The 18423-nt window shown below is 39.3% G+C and overlaps 1 protein-coding gene and 1 long non-coding RNA gene across 4 annotated transcripts in view; both read right to left on the bottom strand.

Annotated features, from left to right (window-relative positions):
• Positions 1-13036, bottom strand: part of PPP1CB (protein phosphatase 1 catalytic subunit beta) — a 34575-nt gene extending 21539 nt beyond the window's left edge. Inside the window, exons 1-2 of one of the 3 annotated variants that reach the window (XM_061155086.1) lie at positions 12952-13036; positions 12566-12705 (exon numbers count right to left, since the gene is read on the bottom strand). In XM_061155086.1, coding sequence (XP_061011069.1) covers positions 12566-12617 — 52 coding nt within the window. In that variant the 5' untranslated portion in view covers positions 12618-12705; positions 12952-13036. Of the gene's footprint in view, positions 1-12565; positions 12753-12856; positions 12926-12951 lie in introns of those variants that run through there. The other 2 variants (XM_061155085.1, XM_061155084.1) reach the window with 2 other exon arrangements.
• LOC133064683 (uncharacterized) lies at positions 6079-12178 on the bottom strand. Its single transcript, XR_009694674.1, has 2 exons — positions 10438-12178; positions 6079-9463 (listed from the first exon to the last, which is right to left on the bottom strand). It is a non-coding gene; the product is annotated as an uncharacterized LOC133064683 (long non-coding RNA).
• Positions 13037-18423: the final 5387 nt, after the last annotated feature.

The following is an 18423-nucleotide window of genomic DNA, read 5'->3' as shown; positions in this document are numbered from 1 at the left end:
CTATGACTGTGTTTCTGTTTCGTTTGTTCACCTGTTCTGTTATTTTAGCTTCCACATGCAAGTGAAATCATCTAGTATTTGTCTTTGTTTGTCTGACTTACTTCACTTAGCAAAATACTGTCTAGGTCCATTTCTGTTGTCACTAATGACAAGATTTCATTCTTTTTTATGGCTAATAGTCCACAACACAAACACACACACCATATATTCTTTATCCATTCACTGGATAAAGGGCACTTAGACTGTTTCCACATTTTGGCTATTGTAAATAATGCTGCAAAGAACACAGAGGTGCATGTGTCTTTCCAAATGAGTGTTTCTATTTTCTTTAGATATATACCCAGAAGTGGAACTGCTGGATCCTACAGTAGTTCCGTTTCTAATATTTTGAGGAACCTCCATTCTGTTTTCTGTAGTGGCCACATCAATTTACTCCCCACCCCCAACAGTGCACCAGCGTTTCCTTTCATCCATATCCTTGCCAACACTTGTTATTTGTTCTCTTTTTGATAACAGCCATTCTGACAGGTGTGAGGTGACATGTTAAACTTTTCCAGTGTCTTCCGTTGCCTTCTTTCTGTATCCCCCCTTTATTTTTTCTCTCTCAGCACTGCAGAATTTCCACGCAACTATTTTTCCCTAGTTTACTACTCCTCTATTCTGCTGTTTCTAATTGCTGGTATGTAAACACAACTACCAAATTCTTAATTCTAGTTAACATATTTTTTTGGTTATAGTTTCCAGGTCTCTGATAAAATTTTTCCTTTCCTCTTTACTTTGAGCACATTAAATCAGTTATCTTAAAGTCTGTGTGACATTTCTAATATATGAATTATATAAGGTGGATTTATACCTTTTTTTCCTTTTTTTTTTTTGGGTCAATTGATCATGTTAGCATTCCTGTACTATTTCACTGAATGAAATACTTGATAATGGATGAGTAATTGTACTAGTTTTTTTATGACATCTTCTCCATAGAGGGTTGTTTCCTTTAGCAGCAGAAAGCGTGTCAATAATGCACCCACATTTTCTTGAGGGTTGGTCTATTTCATTTTGCCCTCAATCTTGGCCATAATGGAGGTCTCAATGGAAAACTCAGCGTACAATATAGTCTCTCTTACTTTGTTAAGTCTGAACTTCAACTTTTGCCACGCGGGTACTGGACAACACTGGAATCTCTGCTCAGATTCTTCTGGGTTTCTTAGAATCTTCTCTTGCATGTGTGTATCTTAGAAGTCAATGACTTTAGGGGGACTCGACTACAGATTCTGAGGTTAGAGTCTATGTGATTCTCTTCTCTTTAGGACTTAAGTTTCAACTGCTTTAGTTGCCCCAGACTTCCACCTCTCCTCTTTAGTCCAGTAAGATTGCCACTTTTTATTTGGAGTCTATTCCCCTATGCCTCTAGGAGTGACTGGTGAACTTCTTTTCTCTTAAAGATCAAAATCCTCTGCTCAAGTGAAAATAGTAAGTACACAAAATATGATTATTGGGTATATACTAGAAATTCATATGATTTTATAAAGAATTTTGAGAAATACCTTGCCAAGGACTAGACATTAAGCACCATAACCCCATACATTATGTCAATGAATCAGTCATGCAACTTAGGTGTGAGCACCAAGGTATCCTGACTCCTGATAAAGCAATCTTTCTGCAAAATCATGTTTACAACTGAAAGGGGGGAAAACACTAAGGTCCAAGGTCAAATTTGGTCCTTTATATATTTTTAATACCAATTGGTGGGGGAGGTGGGAAAAAAATAATACTTTGTGACACATAAAAATTACATGAAATTCAAATGTTAGCATCCATAAATGAAGTTTTACTGGAACAGAACCACTCTAATTCATTTACGTATCATCAACACCTACAGGTACTCTCACGCTCCAATGGCAGAGGTGAGTAGCTGCGGCAGCAACTACACGGGTTACCCGCATGGCTCTGCATCGTTTCCCAAGGTTCCAGAAATGCAGAGAGACAGCTGTAACTCAACAATGTCTTGAGTGCCATTTTATTTTACTTTTATTTCTAATGCATACTCATCATGTCAAAGGAAGAAAAGTGGAATGTGAATGTCTAAGGCATAATGGAGTGTAGGTTATTTTGTTACTGAATGAGACTACCAGGCATTATATTCATGACTTTCCAGCTAAAATAAAATATGTGTTAACATTAGGAAACTGAGCACTCATCACAACACTCCCAACTCACAGGAAAGTAACAGAAGTTTTTTAAAAAATTTAGATGGAATCTCATCACAGCAGAATTTCTTCACAAGAATAGAAATGAGGCTGCAATGAAAGTAAGTTTCCAACTGATTAATGTATTAGCAAGCAAGGAAAGCCATTTACTAGTGGTGACTTAATTAAATCATGTTTGTTTGGAAAAGCCAAAGAAACATGTCCCCAAACTATATTTACTGAAGTCTTTCTATAAAAACAGCTCTTGAAGAGTTGACAACATTGGAAGCAACATCAATAATCAGTTAAAAAAAAATTTTTTTTGAGTGGTTTTGTTGGCTCTTGATGAGTTCACAGATAGTTCACAGATATTGCCAATACTTATTTGTTGCTTATTTGAGGAGCCAATACTGAATTTGAAATGATGGAAAAGTTAACCTCTATGAACAGTATGAGTGGAACAACCACAGGCAAGAATATTTTCAAAGAGGGACTTCCCTGGAGGTTCAGTGGTTAATACTCCATGCTTCCACAGCAGGGAGTGGCGTGGGGGTGGGGAGCGATGTAGTTTAAACCCTGGTGGGGGAACTAAGATGCACAGTCCACACTGTGTGGCCTAAAACAAAATTTTTTTCCCCAAAGAAGCCAACAAACAAACCCAAAACAATGATGGAAGTAAAACTACGCATGGAGCAGAAAATGACTTAGTTGGATAATTTTAAAAAGCCTGTAAAAATCGAAGCTATTTAAAATTTATGGTGCAGTTACTGAGTGGAAAGATTCTAATCACACTGTTGAACCAGCAATACCAATGGTATATACTTCATTAGCTCTCATAAACCTAACCACTGTCAGTTCCACAAATGTTTGTGACAAACAAAAGCTGAATATTCTGACTTGCCCTACCACAGAACAGTTCAGTAGTTCAGTAGTGATGAAGTTTTACTGATTTTTTTTTTTTTTTTTTAAGGCTTAGGGCTGATACTGAAATTTTTCTGAATGGGAAGAGTAACCCCCAAGCACTACTATCAAACAGAGAGTAGGTTTGATAAATTAGATTTTATTACAAACCTAATAATGTTTCTCAATTAAAACCTAAAATTAAAATGCAAAAAACCCCCAAAAACAAAAAACCTTCTATGTGAAACATATACTATGCTAAGTCACTTTAACAACCAATGTTGCCTGGGTCACAAGCAAATGTCAGGTTGCTTTATACAGTTTCAGGGCTGCCAAAAGTTAAAGCAAGTGAGATTTTTACTCCCTCCCGGTTTTGCACTGAATACTATTTTCTAAGCTCAAACCACAGTTCTAACAGCATTCATCAGATCTTAGTGCTAATGCAAAATATATCAAAATTCATTTACTTGTGCAGGTGAGGAGCTTCCACCTAACCTTTCACTGGAATTGATTAATCTGTGATGCTAAAACACAAATATAAAGAGAGAACTAATAAAATCCTATGAATACCTTCCAAGTGATGACTAAAATCACTTAACTAAAACCATATGCTTGTGGATTGACAGTTTTGGCACTACCTACCTGTCTGTGTTAAGACAACTTCCAAGATAAAATACATAAAATCTCATTATAGATCAACAGGAGATGAACACTTCCAGTTGACTTTGATGATACAGAACACCAACTTTGAATCTCAATTAAGCAAAATGTTGTCTTCTCCCCTAAAAGAAGTCCCTTCTTCTCATGACTGCAAAAAATTATACTCAATCACTATACTTCAAATTCTTTTAAAAGTCTTTTCAATGCAAGTTTGTCTCTTAAATTACAAACGGTGTGTGATATGTATGTCTGTGTTGTGTGTAGGCTAAATTTTATTTTTCAATGACAACATGCTATTTTTTCCAGCAAGTTTTTACTAATAACTCTTCTCTGAAACAGAATGTCAAGAGAATAATTCCACTACTATACTTGCCCCATGAAATCTTAGTAATCTTCATTAACCTTTAATATTTTAATTTCTACCCTACTAAAATGATTCATTCAATGTTACATACTAAACAGCAAAGTTAACTTAAAAACGTAAAATTTTTACAATTGGCTAGAATGTGGAATTCTGGTTTTAAATTAAAGAACTAGGCAGCTGCCATAATTTTAATTTATCTTAAGTTTGCCTGATAGTAATAATTAATGTGATTTGAGTCTACAGATGGCCTTCAGGAGTTCTATAACCCCCCTGTCTGTAATACTGTGTATATAAACATGCATATTTTTCAAAGAAGGCCCAGAGCTTTCATGATTTCTCTGAGGGGTCTGTGAATTGCTGTATCATTTCAGGTACACTAGTAAACAAACAGATAATGAAAAAAGAATAAAGAAGAAAACTTAACAGGTACAGGGGCAGGCTAGACATTTCAGGAATAGAAGGAAGTGCCGTAGACCTGTGGGTTCTCAGAGTGTGATCCTCTTTTTCACTGCATTGACGTATGCATGGTGAAAACAATGATGATTAAAACGCAGGCACCTGAGCAGAAACCAAGTCAGTGGCACTAAACTGTCATGCACTTACAGTGAAACAGAAAGATCCAGTTTCAATCTAAAATGCCCTTAAGCAGTAAAAATGATGAATTTTATTAAATCTCCACCACTAAGTATACATCTTTCTAATATTCTGCATGAAGAAATGTAAAGTATCCATGAAGCATCCCTGTTGCATATTCAAGTACAATGGCTGTCTTCAAGAAAAGCTCTAGAGTGACTGTTGAAGTACCAAAGTGATCTAGCTACCTTTTTTCCCACAGAACATCTCTTTTGCTGAAAGCACAACTAACAAACTGTGGTGACTCACTCAAGATATTTAACAGATATGCTTGAAAATGAACAAAGTGAGCCTGTCATTTCAAATGAAACAATTGACAGCATTTGTTGCTAGTGAAAAATTAAAATTTTGGAAACTTTGTATCCAGCACCATGAATTTGACAGCTTCTTCATACTTAAGGACTTGTCTGATACCTTATTCTAAATTAACAAATGTGATTCTTTAATGTTGTATAAAATGTGTCAACTTGGAACATCTGCATAAATCACCTTAAAATAAACAATGCATGTTACAAAATCATGTGTAAGATCCATTTAAAATGCAAGATAGATCAATGAATTTTGATGTAAGAGAACATTTCAGATTCTACAACTAAACTTTAAGAAATTACCACTTGTCAATTTCTATTATACTATTAAAGAATATCCACCATTATCTATAAATGCTTTAAAAATACTCCTTTCTTTTCCACTTTATCTGTAAAAGTACAGATTTTTTTCATATACTTCAACCAAAACAATGTTACCAAAACAAACTGAAGCAAAGCAGGTATGAGAATTCTGCTGTCTTCTACAAAGCTAGACATTAAATAAATGTGCTGATCCCTAATATTTTTGTTGCAGAAAGCAAACTCTACATATGTAAAGTGAACAGGTTATCAAAATTTGAAGTTCTTAGTTTTAATTTCTAACAGTACTGATAAACAACTCACACGAAAATTCTTGTCCTCAGTTCTTTTTATGAGTATAAAGTAGTCTCAAGATTCAAAGTTTGAAATCCACTGCTCTCTAGCCCTTAATCAAAAGAAAGCAAATACCAAACCTCCTTAAATCACCTTTCACCACTTTATTCTGCCTAGAAATATCTCTCCCCCTCAGTAGCAACATTAACATGTCAAACCAGATTATAAATGCCAAATAACAGTAATAGGAAAGAAATGTTTTACACATACAAGCAGTACTATGTGTGGTTGTATGCAACAAACAACGCACATCTGTTAGATCCTCACTAGAAATAAGCCTTCTCAAAAATTACTGTGGAGAGGGTCCAGGGCTCACCAACATTAAGAAGCCCTTTCTTACTTCATCTTGGCTCAGGTTTACACTAAACAAGAACACTAACATTTTCGGAGCTTTTATTATGTTCAAAGTGTTTTACCAGTTTAAGTTTTACAGATACATTATGAAGCAGGTACCTATTATCATCCTCAAAATACAGAAGAAACTGGGGATAAGGTGAAATTGTAACACATGCAGAACCTGTATCTTTAACAAGTATCAGTATGTATCAATACTTAGATATACCTTGAGTAAACAAATGTACACCTGATTTTATTATTTAGGATTCACATAACAATTGCAGCTAAGGTCTGATGTTCATAAAATATATTCCTTTCTGTCATTATATAACTTAGATCCTTCACTTCCACTCAGAAGCCTAGTCATTTTCTTTCACTACTTTGGCTCAATTATTTGATAAATATTCAAATATCACAGAAAAACCTAAAAGTACCTATAAAGTTTCCTTCTCAGTTTTCCACTTAAAATAAAAGAGCCATAACTGCTAAGTACAACATTAGAGAAAGCTATATTAATAGCAGTCCTTAAATTTCTTTTATGGGGAAAAGTAACTTGATTTCTTTAAATGTTGAAAATATTAAGGGAAAATATTTAAGGGAAAAGTTAAAATGGTGTTAGGCAAGCACTCAAATCAAGAAAATGTTTCTACCAATAGTTTGGTAACTGACTAGATGGGAACTCAGGCATGGTCTGAGAACAGTCCAAGGCTTAAACTCTTTTATGATAAAATAAACCTAGTCTTTACACAGAAGCAGGTAAATTTGGGAAGGGAGGGCCCTGAGGTCAGTGATTATTAGGAAGGTTATGTATGTCCTCATAAATCACTTTGCTACATACAGGTGGACAGGCAGATTAAAGGACAATTGTCCCTGTCCTATATCTACGTTCCCTATGTATGGCAAGTACCCACCTAGACCAGGTACTGAATTCCTCTATCAAGCTAACGCCTACTGGCTATTTACACATGCTTAACTTCAGAATGAATTTCTGCCATTTTTAGCCCCCTACCTCTAATTGTGGAATAAGGACTTAATTTCTATTAAAACATTTTCATTTTATTTCACAGAGGAAAATCTGAGGTGCAGTGTATAGAGGATGAGGTGTAAAAAAAAAAAAAAAAAAAATTGCATTTCACCTACTAATAACTAAGACTTCAAAGGTAACCATATTCAATCTTGGGGGAAGGTGAGAGTTTACAAAAAGAAAGGAGAGTTGTAACCTCCATCTCGTTCTGCTTCCTGTCTTCACTGATCCTCTATTTTCCCAGAAACAGTAAGCCTTGAAATGACTACTTCTAGCCACCAGAGCAGTGACTGCTGCCCAAGGGTATAAATTTGTACTGACTCAAAATTTAATCCTAGAAGACTCAACTGTGAATCCATATCCTCCACCACCACACCATGCTAAGCCTACTGACATTTGCAAACCATTTCTTCTTGCATCCCTAGAGCCCAAGACTTCTAAGATAACCTTTGTTTCAGAAACTGAGATTTTCATTATTTCTAAATATTTTGACATTCTTAACAGCTGCATTATTTTACCTGTTAGAGTTGCTTGAGAACATAGGATATTGGAACGGATATTCTATTAAAACAATAAATGTGGATAATAAGACAACAGAGGAAAAAAAATACTTGATAAAATTTACTATCTTCCTCACTAATCCTAAATCTTAATATAATCCTGTCTCTAGACTCAAATGTAAACAGATTTCTAAATCCCAATAAATCCTAATCTTGGATTTGGACATTTATCAGAAAAGCCCTGTTTTCAAATAAAATAATAACACCCTGGACTACTACTTCAAACCGTCAAAATTTCCCTCATCTGGAACTAACAGGAAAACCACTTAATCGCTCAATCTCTGAACAATGAGCCATCTTTAGGCCTTCTCCAGCTTTTCATCTAAAAAGAAGCAAGAGGAGAGAAAGCAACCTTCAGCCTATCTCCCCTATTCCTCAACCTGCTTTTTTCAAGAGACCTGGCCTTGGGTTTGGACACAAACACTTGCCCTGTAGAAGCTGAGGTTGCCAAGATCAACTAGCACTTCCTTCAAACTGCCTAACCTTTAGACTGCTGGGTCATAATTAAACAACTGAATCAGAAAAGAAGCTTTAAACAGTTTGGCAGTTCCTCAAAAGGTTAAACAGAGTTACCCACTGACAAAGGAATTCCACTTCCAGTTATATTACCCAAGGGAAATGAAAACATATGCCCACACAAACACTTGTACATAAACATCCATAACAATATTTTTCACAACAGCCCAAAGCAGGAAACAACTCAAATGTCCATCAAGTGACAAACGGACAAATTAAAATGTGGTACAGTCATACAATGAAATATTGTTTAGCCATAAAAGGAACGAAATACTGACACATGCTTAAATATACATGCACCTGCAAAACATTAAAAAGAAGCCAATCACAAGAGACCACATAATGCATTATTTCATTCACATGAAATGTCTACAACAGGCAAAACCCACAGAAAGTAGATTAGGGGTAACCTAGTGTTGGAGAGGAGTGAAGGGAAAAGGGACTTGTCAGCTAACGGGAACAGGTGTGTGTTTGGGAATGGTGGGAAGAACTTTCTAACGGTGATGGTGGTGACTGATGGGTTGCACAACTCTGTGAATATACAACCACTGAATTATACAATTCAAAAGGTGAAATTGCATGGTATGTGAGTTGTATCTCAATAAAAATATTATCTAAAACGGAGAAAGGAGAGACTTGGGAATTCCCTGGCGATCCAGTGACTGGAGGCACAGTGCTTTCAATGCAGGGTACTAGGATTCAATTCCTGGCTGGGGAACTAATATTCCACAAGCTGCATGGTGCAGCCAAAAAAACAACAATAAAGCTTAAAAAGGGGGGGGTGGGGGGGCTTTAATATGGTTTCATTAATCTTCATTTTTCAAATCCAGTCCTTTGCTTAACTTTCAAAAGGACACAAAAGAGGTAAACTTCCTATTTGCTTAGTCTTCCAGCTTAACTAAAAATGATCACAGCAGTTCCACAAATTTAGACATCTGGTAAGTTGTGATTAAGTGAAAAACGGATTTAAAAACAAAACAAGAATACACACATCCCAAGATTTTCATAAACAGTGGGCCAAAAATATAAACACAATCATATTCTGTCATGTTAAGTTTTTGCTAATAGTCTACTAATATGATACTAATATTCTACAATTTATCTTGTAATAATATTAAGTTTAGCTTTGTAGGAAAGTAAAAAAAAAAAAACTGCAAGAAAAAATTTTAAAAATTAACTCATAAAGCTATATAAACAATATTCTAAAGATGTAAAGTATCTGAAAGAAAAATGCATCGAAATTTCAACAAGTTATCTCTGGATCATGGGATTATGGGGAGGACTTCAGTTTTAATTCTTCACTGTTTCATATAAGAATTTCTTTCCTGTAAGAATAAGAATGCTTATTTTTATAATCAGAAAAGCATATCCCAGACACTCACAGTTTTAAATGTACATGATACACATACATAATAATCAAATATATGATATAATATATATAATGGGCACATGTTAGTTATCATCAGCTGATATAGCCCAGTTTTTAAACACTTGGATCATGTCTGTATTTGGGAACAGAGCTAGCACAGTCTTAACCACTGGGAAGCAGATTCCCAAACAAGTAGATTCTACTCATCCTATTTCAACTCCTCCAAACTAAACTCAACATTGACAGTCTGAATAAAGCTCCCCAGGTGATTTCTCTATACTCCCACTGCCATCCTAAGTCCTTTTGGAACTGCTCATCAAAGTAAAAAAGCTTTTAGTGGATTTCTCAGGATATTCACAGAAACTAGCTTCAATTTAAACAACCAGTCAAAAGCACGATGATAAACCCACAACAATGTAGTAGCAGGGTCACTACAGAGTGGTAGGAATCTCTGGCTTTGTAGTAAGTAAAACTTAACCAAGAAAATATATTGGAGGAATATGCACTGTCCAAACAATAAATTAGTATACTGTTTTGCATTAAATAATAACAAAAAAAATTAAATGTAAATGGTGCTTTGGAAATTCACATGATTTGCCCACCTAAGAAAACACAAAGCAACTCATAAAATTTATACTAAAAGTGTTATAGCTGACTGGTAATTTGATGCAATAAAAAGAAAAAAAAAAATCGAGACTATGTTATGGAACTACAATCAACATTTTAAAATGAGATCAAGTATTGCTGATCAAGTCCTGTACTTTCATTTGACACTAAAGACAAACGAAAAAATTTAACTATAGCTATTCTGCTAAGCAACCTCACTTGAATTTGAGTTAAATTTAATTAGCATGTAATGTCACTAAAAACCACGTGATTTTTATTTGGAGAATTAAAAAAAATTATTTCAAGACTAAAACAATTACTTACTAGAAAATCCAAGTCTGTTTTGGATGTCTTTGGACAGGTCTAGATTTTGCAAAGGAGAAAGGAGAATTTAAGAATCCCAGGGAGCCACTGTCAAAACTAAATATACTTTCCAGGATTAAGAAGCAAGTAATGGTACCCTTTACTGACAGAGAGCAGGCTGCAAAAGCTTGAAAATCACTTGTTTAAACTGGGAATTTCCTGAATGAAGAGACAGTGTCTTGTCTTTGCATTCCTGGTGACTGGCACAAAGCAGGTCAATAAATGCTTGCTAATTTAAAAGGGGAAAATGTCTGGAAAACGATCATCAAAAACCAGAACCGAACATTGATATAATTCAAATTCACAGAAACAAACACTTAGCCTATTTTCCCCACCATATCTTTTTCCTAGTAACCTCGAACAATCCATGAGTGAAGTTTCTTATGTATAATCATAAAACCATGACTTAAGACGACCCACATCAAACATTCAAAAATACATAAGTCTATCTTGTCTTATGCCTATAAAGTATATAAAGAAGTATATGAAAAATAAAACTGAAGAAGTTGGATACAAGCATCAGATTTTTAAATATTTAAATTTACAAGCCAAGTTCATGGTGAGCATAAACTTCTCCCAAAGTTAACAAGATATTAAAATTTTTAAACAGCTACATTTCCCTCTCAGAACAATCAACAAATAATTAAAAAAAAAAAAATTTCCCCCCAAAGCAAATGTCTCACACCCAGCAAAATGTTCACATCTGTTAAAATCCACAGTCTTAAACAGCGAACACTGACTGCAGGCACCAGGGGGCCTCCCAGGAATAACTTGATAGTAAAGGAAAAAGCAAATAAGAGTTCCTGGTAAAACTTTGCTTCCTAGTCAGTCTTAAAAGACACCCAGTCTCACACTGCTGGAAGACTTTCACATCTGGAGCAAATATACTGTATACTGTAGTTTGTTACACAACCGGTACACACAGAAACTGATGAGATACTCACACTTCAGCCAAAAAAAGGAACTAGCGCCCTCCCTTCCGCCCCCCAATCATACAATCTTCTGTGATGCTTTTCCAGCACAGTAGGTACATACTGTTTCACTGTGAAAAACAATTATCTTCAAGAAATTTGAAAGCAAGTAACAACGTCTATGTAATCCTGCCACGGTTTCTGAGAGAGAGGACTCTAAATCTTTTTTTTAATGGGTTAATTTTTTTTCCTACACATTCACAAAGCAGTTAGTGATGACGCAAATGTTGGGGGTAAAGGCATTCGCGGGCAGAAGACCGCGAAGGACTTTGAGTAATATCCTGGCCTCTCCATCTCTTCCTTATCCCTCAATCCCCAACCCTAACATAAAACTATCCAAAACAAAAAACAGAAGGGCCCAGAAACTTCAAAAGCTGCGAAGACTTGTAAAGACCCTTTAAACACAACAGAGGCTTTACAATCGACCTTTTCTAAGTTTGTGCAGAAATTAAATCCTGCTCAAACCTGTTAAAATTCTCAAATCCGAAAACCAATCCCTACAGCAAACGTGTGTCCACATATTTCTGGCGTGCTTCTTCGGCTCGGTCAGACTTGTTTTACCATTTTTTAAAGCTAAATTAGACATGGGAGGTACTCGGCTCTCGCTAGTGTTATCTTATCCCTGAACAGTTCGCCCTGTAGGATCACGTAAAATTTGCTGAACATATCAAACAGGTTTCCCAGGGAGATTTAAAAAAAAATTTTTTTTTTCACTCCCAGAACAAAAATCCAGAGGCAGCCAAGGGCAAGGCACAAAGAGAACAGAGGAGAAACACACATTCCGCGGGCATACAATGCATCGGAGCACGCATCCCGGCCCCCTCCCTCCTGGGAAGGGTCAACCCGCGCCCCGGCCGCGCGCCGCCGAGCGGGTCCCCGAAGGTCCGCCGGGCACTGCCCGCCCGCGGGGACAGCCCCTCTCGCCCGGCCTCTCTCCCGGAGGCCGCTCCCCCGGCCCACCAGCTTCTTCGCCCTCAACCTCGGCGGCCGCCTAGGGGCGGGAAAAGCAGGGAAGCGGGCGGCGAGGGGGGCGGTCTCCCCCGGGCTCCAGCGCCCGAGGGACCAGGAGGGGTAAAGGAGAGCGTGCCCTCCCCGCGGCCCGCCGGGCCCCGACTCACCCTCCAGCAATCGGGTAATGAGACTGTCCACGTTCAGCTCCCCGTCCGCCATCTTGTCGGCACCAGACGCTCCTTCCCGGCAGCGGGAACAAGGGCTTCTCGGCGGCGGAGTCTGCGGCGACCGCTCGGCGTGCCCTCACCTACAAGTCACGCGGCGTTTCGACCCCCGCTCCAACTCCCCCTTCCCCCGGGCCCTCCCCCCACCCCCTCCCCACCCAGCAGTGGAGCTCGCACACACTCGGAGGCACCCACGATAAACAAATAAATAAACAAGCGGAGCCCCCCACGAACCGGGCCGCGTCAGACCCAGCCGCCGCCGCAGCCGCCGCCGCCGCCGCCGCCGCCTCCTCCTCCTCCTCGGCACCGCCCAACTCCGCAAAGCTCACCAGCGCCGCCGACGGCCCCACCCGCAGCACCACTCACTCCACACCGGCCGGCCCCGCCACCGCGCCACGCAGCCCCCGGCGCAGGCGCACGGCGTACTCCCCGCGCGGCCCCGCCTCCCCCGCCCCCGGCTCCGCCGCCTGCCCTCGCGCAATCGCACTGGACTCGGTTCTCCCGCCGCCGCCCCCGCCGCGCCGCACCGCCCCCTTCGCGCAGGTGCGTCGCCCTTCCTCGCCAGGTCCACTGCGCTGACTCTCAGCGGCTGCGCAGGCGCCCCGGAGGCTCCCAGGGTTTGCTGCGCTGGGGAAGCTCCCATTACGCAGAGCGCGCGTAGGCAGTGCTGACCCTCTCTCCTCCCAGCTGGCCGGGCCCCGGCGCTACGCAGACGCGCTTGTGGCTGTTCCCGCCTCGCTTTTCTTTCCTTGGTTTCAGTCCCCGATTTGGCAAGCAATTCCTCGTTTTCAGTAAGCGGGAAACGTGGACTGCTGTTACCCGTGTTTGAAGCTGGGTTTGTCCGTTTGGAAAACGAGAAGGGATTATTCTACTGGAAAAGTTTGACTTTGCAAATAAAGGGTTTTGTAATCCAACGGTTCCACAAGGTTGGTTGCCAAATGTCCGTGGATGAAATAAATTGAAGTGGGCCTTGGGAAGGTCAGCAATAAAAATATTTCACATGGGTCCCGCTGTCTGCTTTCTTTAGATCTCTTTCACATACCTTACGTCTTAAATTCTGTGGATACTGTTTTCCACAGTGCATTTAACAACAAGAAAAATACCTTCATTATATTGCTTAATCATTCTACCGTGTGATTGTCTTTGCATTTATCTCCTACGCTCGACTGTGAGCTACACGGTAAACCCAGTTTATCTTTGTGCCTTCAGCTTCTGCCACATCTGGTATGTAGAGGAGAGGGATAGAGAAACATTGAAGCTCAGAAAGGATGGTTGCCCACCTCTTCTTTCCATCTCGTAATTCTGCCTCTAGAAAAGCACGGGGAAGAGTAGCCACGCAAAAGATCTAGATAAACCAGAGTTTTTGACCTGTTCTCAGAAGTGGTCAGAGGCAAAGTCTTTAATCATTCCTCAGATGTTTATCCAGAAACTTAAGATGCTGTTTCAAGCTCAAGGCAGTGCTCCCCCCACTCTCATATCACTAATAATAACTAACATTTTTGAGATCCCTGTATGTGCTCTGGCACAGTTTTAAATGTTATAGAACATGTGTTATTTAATCCTTACACCAGCCCAATGAGGTAGGTACTATTATTATCGTTACTTTGTAGATAAGATTTATTGAAACACAGAATGGTTAAGTACTTAGCCACAGTTCAGTGGCAGATCTGGGATTCAAACCCATGCATCTAGCAGCAGCGTCTGCACTGTCAACAGTTGTGATATACTCCCCCTCAGTGTGTGAGCTGAGATGCTTAAAATGTGCGTGTGCTGTATCATAAACTTTGAGAACAGAAATCATAGGGGTTTTTCGGGGGGGGGGGGGGGGGCAGGGGGGGAGTGAAGCATTGTCCAAACAAGTATTTTATGATGGTTCAGATGATTTATAGAGATAGGATTTCCTAATCCCATTTTGTCTGGCTTTCTCTCCATTTCAAGATTTAGCATGTGCATTGGTGGTGAACACAGACCAGGTGACAATCTATTATGGTGATTCTGTCTGAAGTAGGTTTCATTGACTCTTATTGCTGCTGACTCTTATTTCATTATCCTTATTGCTGAAGGAATGGATCCTCATCAAACTCTTATTAACGAACATTAATTTATACCTGTTTTATTCCAGAAGAAGGGATTTAAAGTAGCTTATATAAATATGTGCAATAGGATCAATTAAAATAAGTACAGAGAATAATAGCACAAAAGAAAACTGAGGGAGAGAGAATGGTAAAACCAGCTGTATTGTATGCAAAACGCATCGTGTAAGGTCCTTTTGGTTTGCTAGGGATAGGTCACAAGTATGGTTCTAAGCTTTCTAGTGTCCAAAGAAAATTGCAACCAGTCAGTAGCAAGTGGAGTAAGTGTTCTGGCTGAACTGGATCTGGAATTTGAGTAGACCAGCTTATGGACTTGGATGCCACTTTCCCAGATCTCTCCATGAACCTCTAAGAGTAACAGTGCTTTAGAACACTTAAATAAGTGTCTTTTTATCCTCCACTTTTCATGGGACCCATTGTTGTTAAGTCGCCCAGTCGTGTTTGACTCTTTGTGACCCCATGGACTGCAGCTTGCCAGGTTTCCCTGTCCTTCACCATCTCCCAGAGCTTGCTCAAACTCATGTTTACTGGATCAGTGATGCCATCCAACCATCTCATCCTCTGTCATCCCCTTCTCCTGCCTTCAATCTTTGTCAGCATCAGGGACTTTTCCAATGAGTCGACTCTCTGCATCAGATGGCCAAAGTATTGGAGTTTCAGCTTCAACATCAGTCCTTCCAGTGAAAATTCAGGCCTGATTTCCTTTAGGATTGACTGGTTGGATCTCCTCGCAGTCCAAGGGTCTCTAGAGTCTTCCCCAACACCACAGTTAAAAAGCATCAATTCTTCAGCACTCAGCCTTCTTTATGGTCCAACTCTCACATCCATACATGACTCCTGGAAAAACGGTAGCTTTAACTGTATGGACCTTTGTTGGCAAAGTAATGTCTCTGCTTTTTAACATGCTGTCTAGGTTGGTCATAGCTTTTCTTCCAAGGAGCAAACGTCTTTTAATTTCATGGCTGCAGTCACTATCTGCAGTGATTTTGGTGCCTGAGAAAATAAAATCTGTCACTGTTTCCATTGTTTTCCCCATCTATTTGCCATGAAGTGATGGGAGAGGGTGTCATGATCTTAGTTTTTTGAATGAACCCCCATGAAAGAGAACTTTGAACACTGTCCTCAATTAGGGTCCAATATATGCAGATACATTTAACAGACTAGGAACACCCGAAGGAAACTGAATTATACAGAGAGAAAGCGAGCACCTTAAAAAAAAAATCACTGCAAGTGGAGTAGGGCAGAGAGAGTCCAGTCTCAGCAGAGTTCTGGGAGTCAGAAGGGCTTGGAGAGTGGTTCTGAGTACTGCCTACATATGGGAAGATGGCCCTTCACCCCTGCCCTCACCAGATTTTCTAGTGTCTTAGAATCCTGGGTAAGAAGGGACTATTATGAAAATGAAAGAGCTATATTACTAGTGGCCCAACCAACTTTCCTATGGGATCTGCCTCCAAAAATATTACATGAGAATTAAAATCAGACTTCTTCAGATTTTGAAGTTCGACCAGTGTATATACTATATATTACTAAATACTTCTGCAGTTTTGGGGACAGCTCACTGTAAACTGATTTTTTTTTAAAGAAAATCATACGAATATCTATGTCATATAAGGTCAATAAAGACTACATTATGCCTCATGTTAGTTTAGGTCAAAGGAAATTTGGAAAAGAAAGAAAAAATATAAAAATCACCTATAATTTCACCAGCCATCGATAACCACTTTTCTGTTTTCTTTCTGAATGCACATGAGTGCTCAGTCGCTTCAGTCATGTCCAACTCTTTGCAATCCTATGGACTGTAGCCCACCAGGCTCCTCTATCCATAGGGATTCTCCAGGCAAGAATACTGGAGTGGGTTGCCATGCTCTCCTCCAGGGGATCTTCCCAACCCAGGGATCGAACCCTCATCTCTTACGTCTCCTCCATTGGCAGATGGGTTCTTTTGTGTTTGTGTGTGCGTGTGTGTGTGTTTATCACTAGCACCACCTAGGAAGCCTTTCTGAATATATATATATATACTTATTTATATAATATATAATTATTTTATAAATATATTTACTATATACACATATATAGTGGGTTTCCCCTGCTATCTGAAAGTAGAGCATTCTTATGCAATTACCCTAGGATATATCTTGCTAACAGACACACAAAATAAATCAGATAAAGCACAGATGCTCACAGACACAATTCAAAGTTATGGCAGCCAGATTCTGAGATGATGCTGAGTATAGTTCCCAGGGAAAGAGCTTGGTGATGCTTGGTGTGAGCACTGCCTCTGTCACAGCCCACTGCAGAACTAAGGCTAAACACTATTTTTGCTTCTCACATTTTTGTAAAAATTAAAGTCCTCTTTAGATTTCTTTCAGTTAGCAGAAAAAGATACTCATGTAGGTCTTTCATAAAGTCAAAGTTGCATAAAGTAAGCTTTCTTAAAGCAGGGAAGAGATAGATGAATGCCTATTTTATAAAACTGGTCATGCTTCACTTCCATTTCATCCTACTTTGTTAAGTGACTTTTCATGCCACATTGATGTAAATCTCAGTTTTCAAAGTTAATTTAGACCTTAAAATGTAGGCAAGACATTGAGGACAGAGGAAGAGGTAAGAGGTGGAGATCTGGAGACCAGAATAGAGAGTGCTGCAGGCAGCAGCAGCAATAGAGGCAGTTGGAGCCACTGTGAGGATCAAGGGTAGGTAGGTCCCAAAGAGAAAGAAACCTCACTTAGCACATAATGACACTGACAAATTTCTTGGCCTGAGTCTGAGCAGTGACCTGTGGGCAGAATGGGATCGCCAGTTAGGGAAGTCAGCAGCTTAGAAGCAGAGACAGAAGAAAGCTGCCAGTGGTACAGGAGACGTTGGTTGGAGCACTAACAATATTTGGTGGGCTCTGAAGAGCACCTGAACCTGGAGACCAGCAGATTTTAGAGCAGGGGACTAGCAGATAGTGGTCCTGATTGCATGCAGGAAACTGCCTGCCTTTCTTTCTGGACATGTGGCCAGACTTAGAAAAAGGATGAGGCTAAGGTCCTCCTCCTGGTGAGACCAGGATTGTTAATCTATTAATAACAGACTAAAGGGCAAACCACTAGCTAGACTCCCAGCCCAGTAGAGCTTTAGACTGTGGTGTGTCAGAGCCAGTTGTTAAACTTTCAGGGAATTTTGCAAGCCAGTTGTTAAACAATCACTATTTTAAAAGTAAATTATATAGACTTACAATAAATATAGCACAGACAAAGGTAATGATTACTCAGGATTCATCACATTCTATTTATGTTGCTACATCTTACTATTTTGTATAGTCTAAAGGTTGTTAACATGTATCTGTAAGGTGGAAATACTATATAATGAAATGCTATTATGCATCACTTTCCAACTCTACTTTCAGTGACATTATGTTGGCCAAGGTGGGAGGAATATTTACACCAAGGAAATCAGTGCATGCTATAAGTCCAGAGCTTTTTTCTGCTAGAAAACTAGTTGTTCAACATTTACCACCATGCCACTGGGCTTAGGAGTAACAACATGCATGTTAATATCCTTGGGTAATTCCAGAAATGTCTGTGGAGGGAAATTGGACTTCCTGATTGTAAAGGACTTGGAGAATCATGATTTAGGGTCTTAATAAAATCATGATCTTATTTGTACTTACTGACAAGAATTGCCTGGGCTAGACCAGTGCTCAGAGAAACCCAGCTATCACTG

This window comes from Dama dama, chromosome 11 (genome assembly GCF_033118175.1).
Source record: "Dama dama isolate Ldn47 chromosome 11, ASM3311817v1, whole genome shotgun sequence".
Lineage (NCBI taxonomy): Eukaryota > Metazoa > Chordata > Mammalia > Artiodactyla > Cervidae > Dama > Dama dama.
This window is presented reverse-complemented; position numbering and strand designations above follow the sequence as displayed.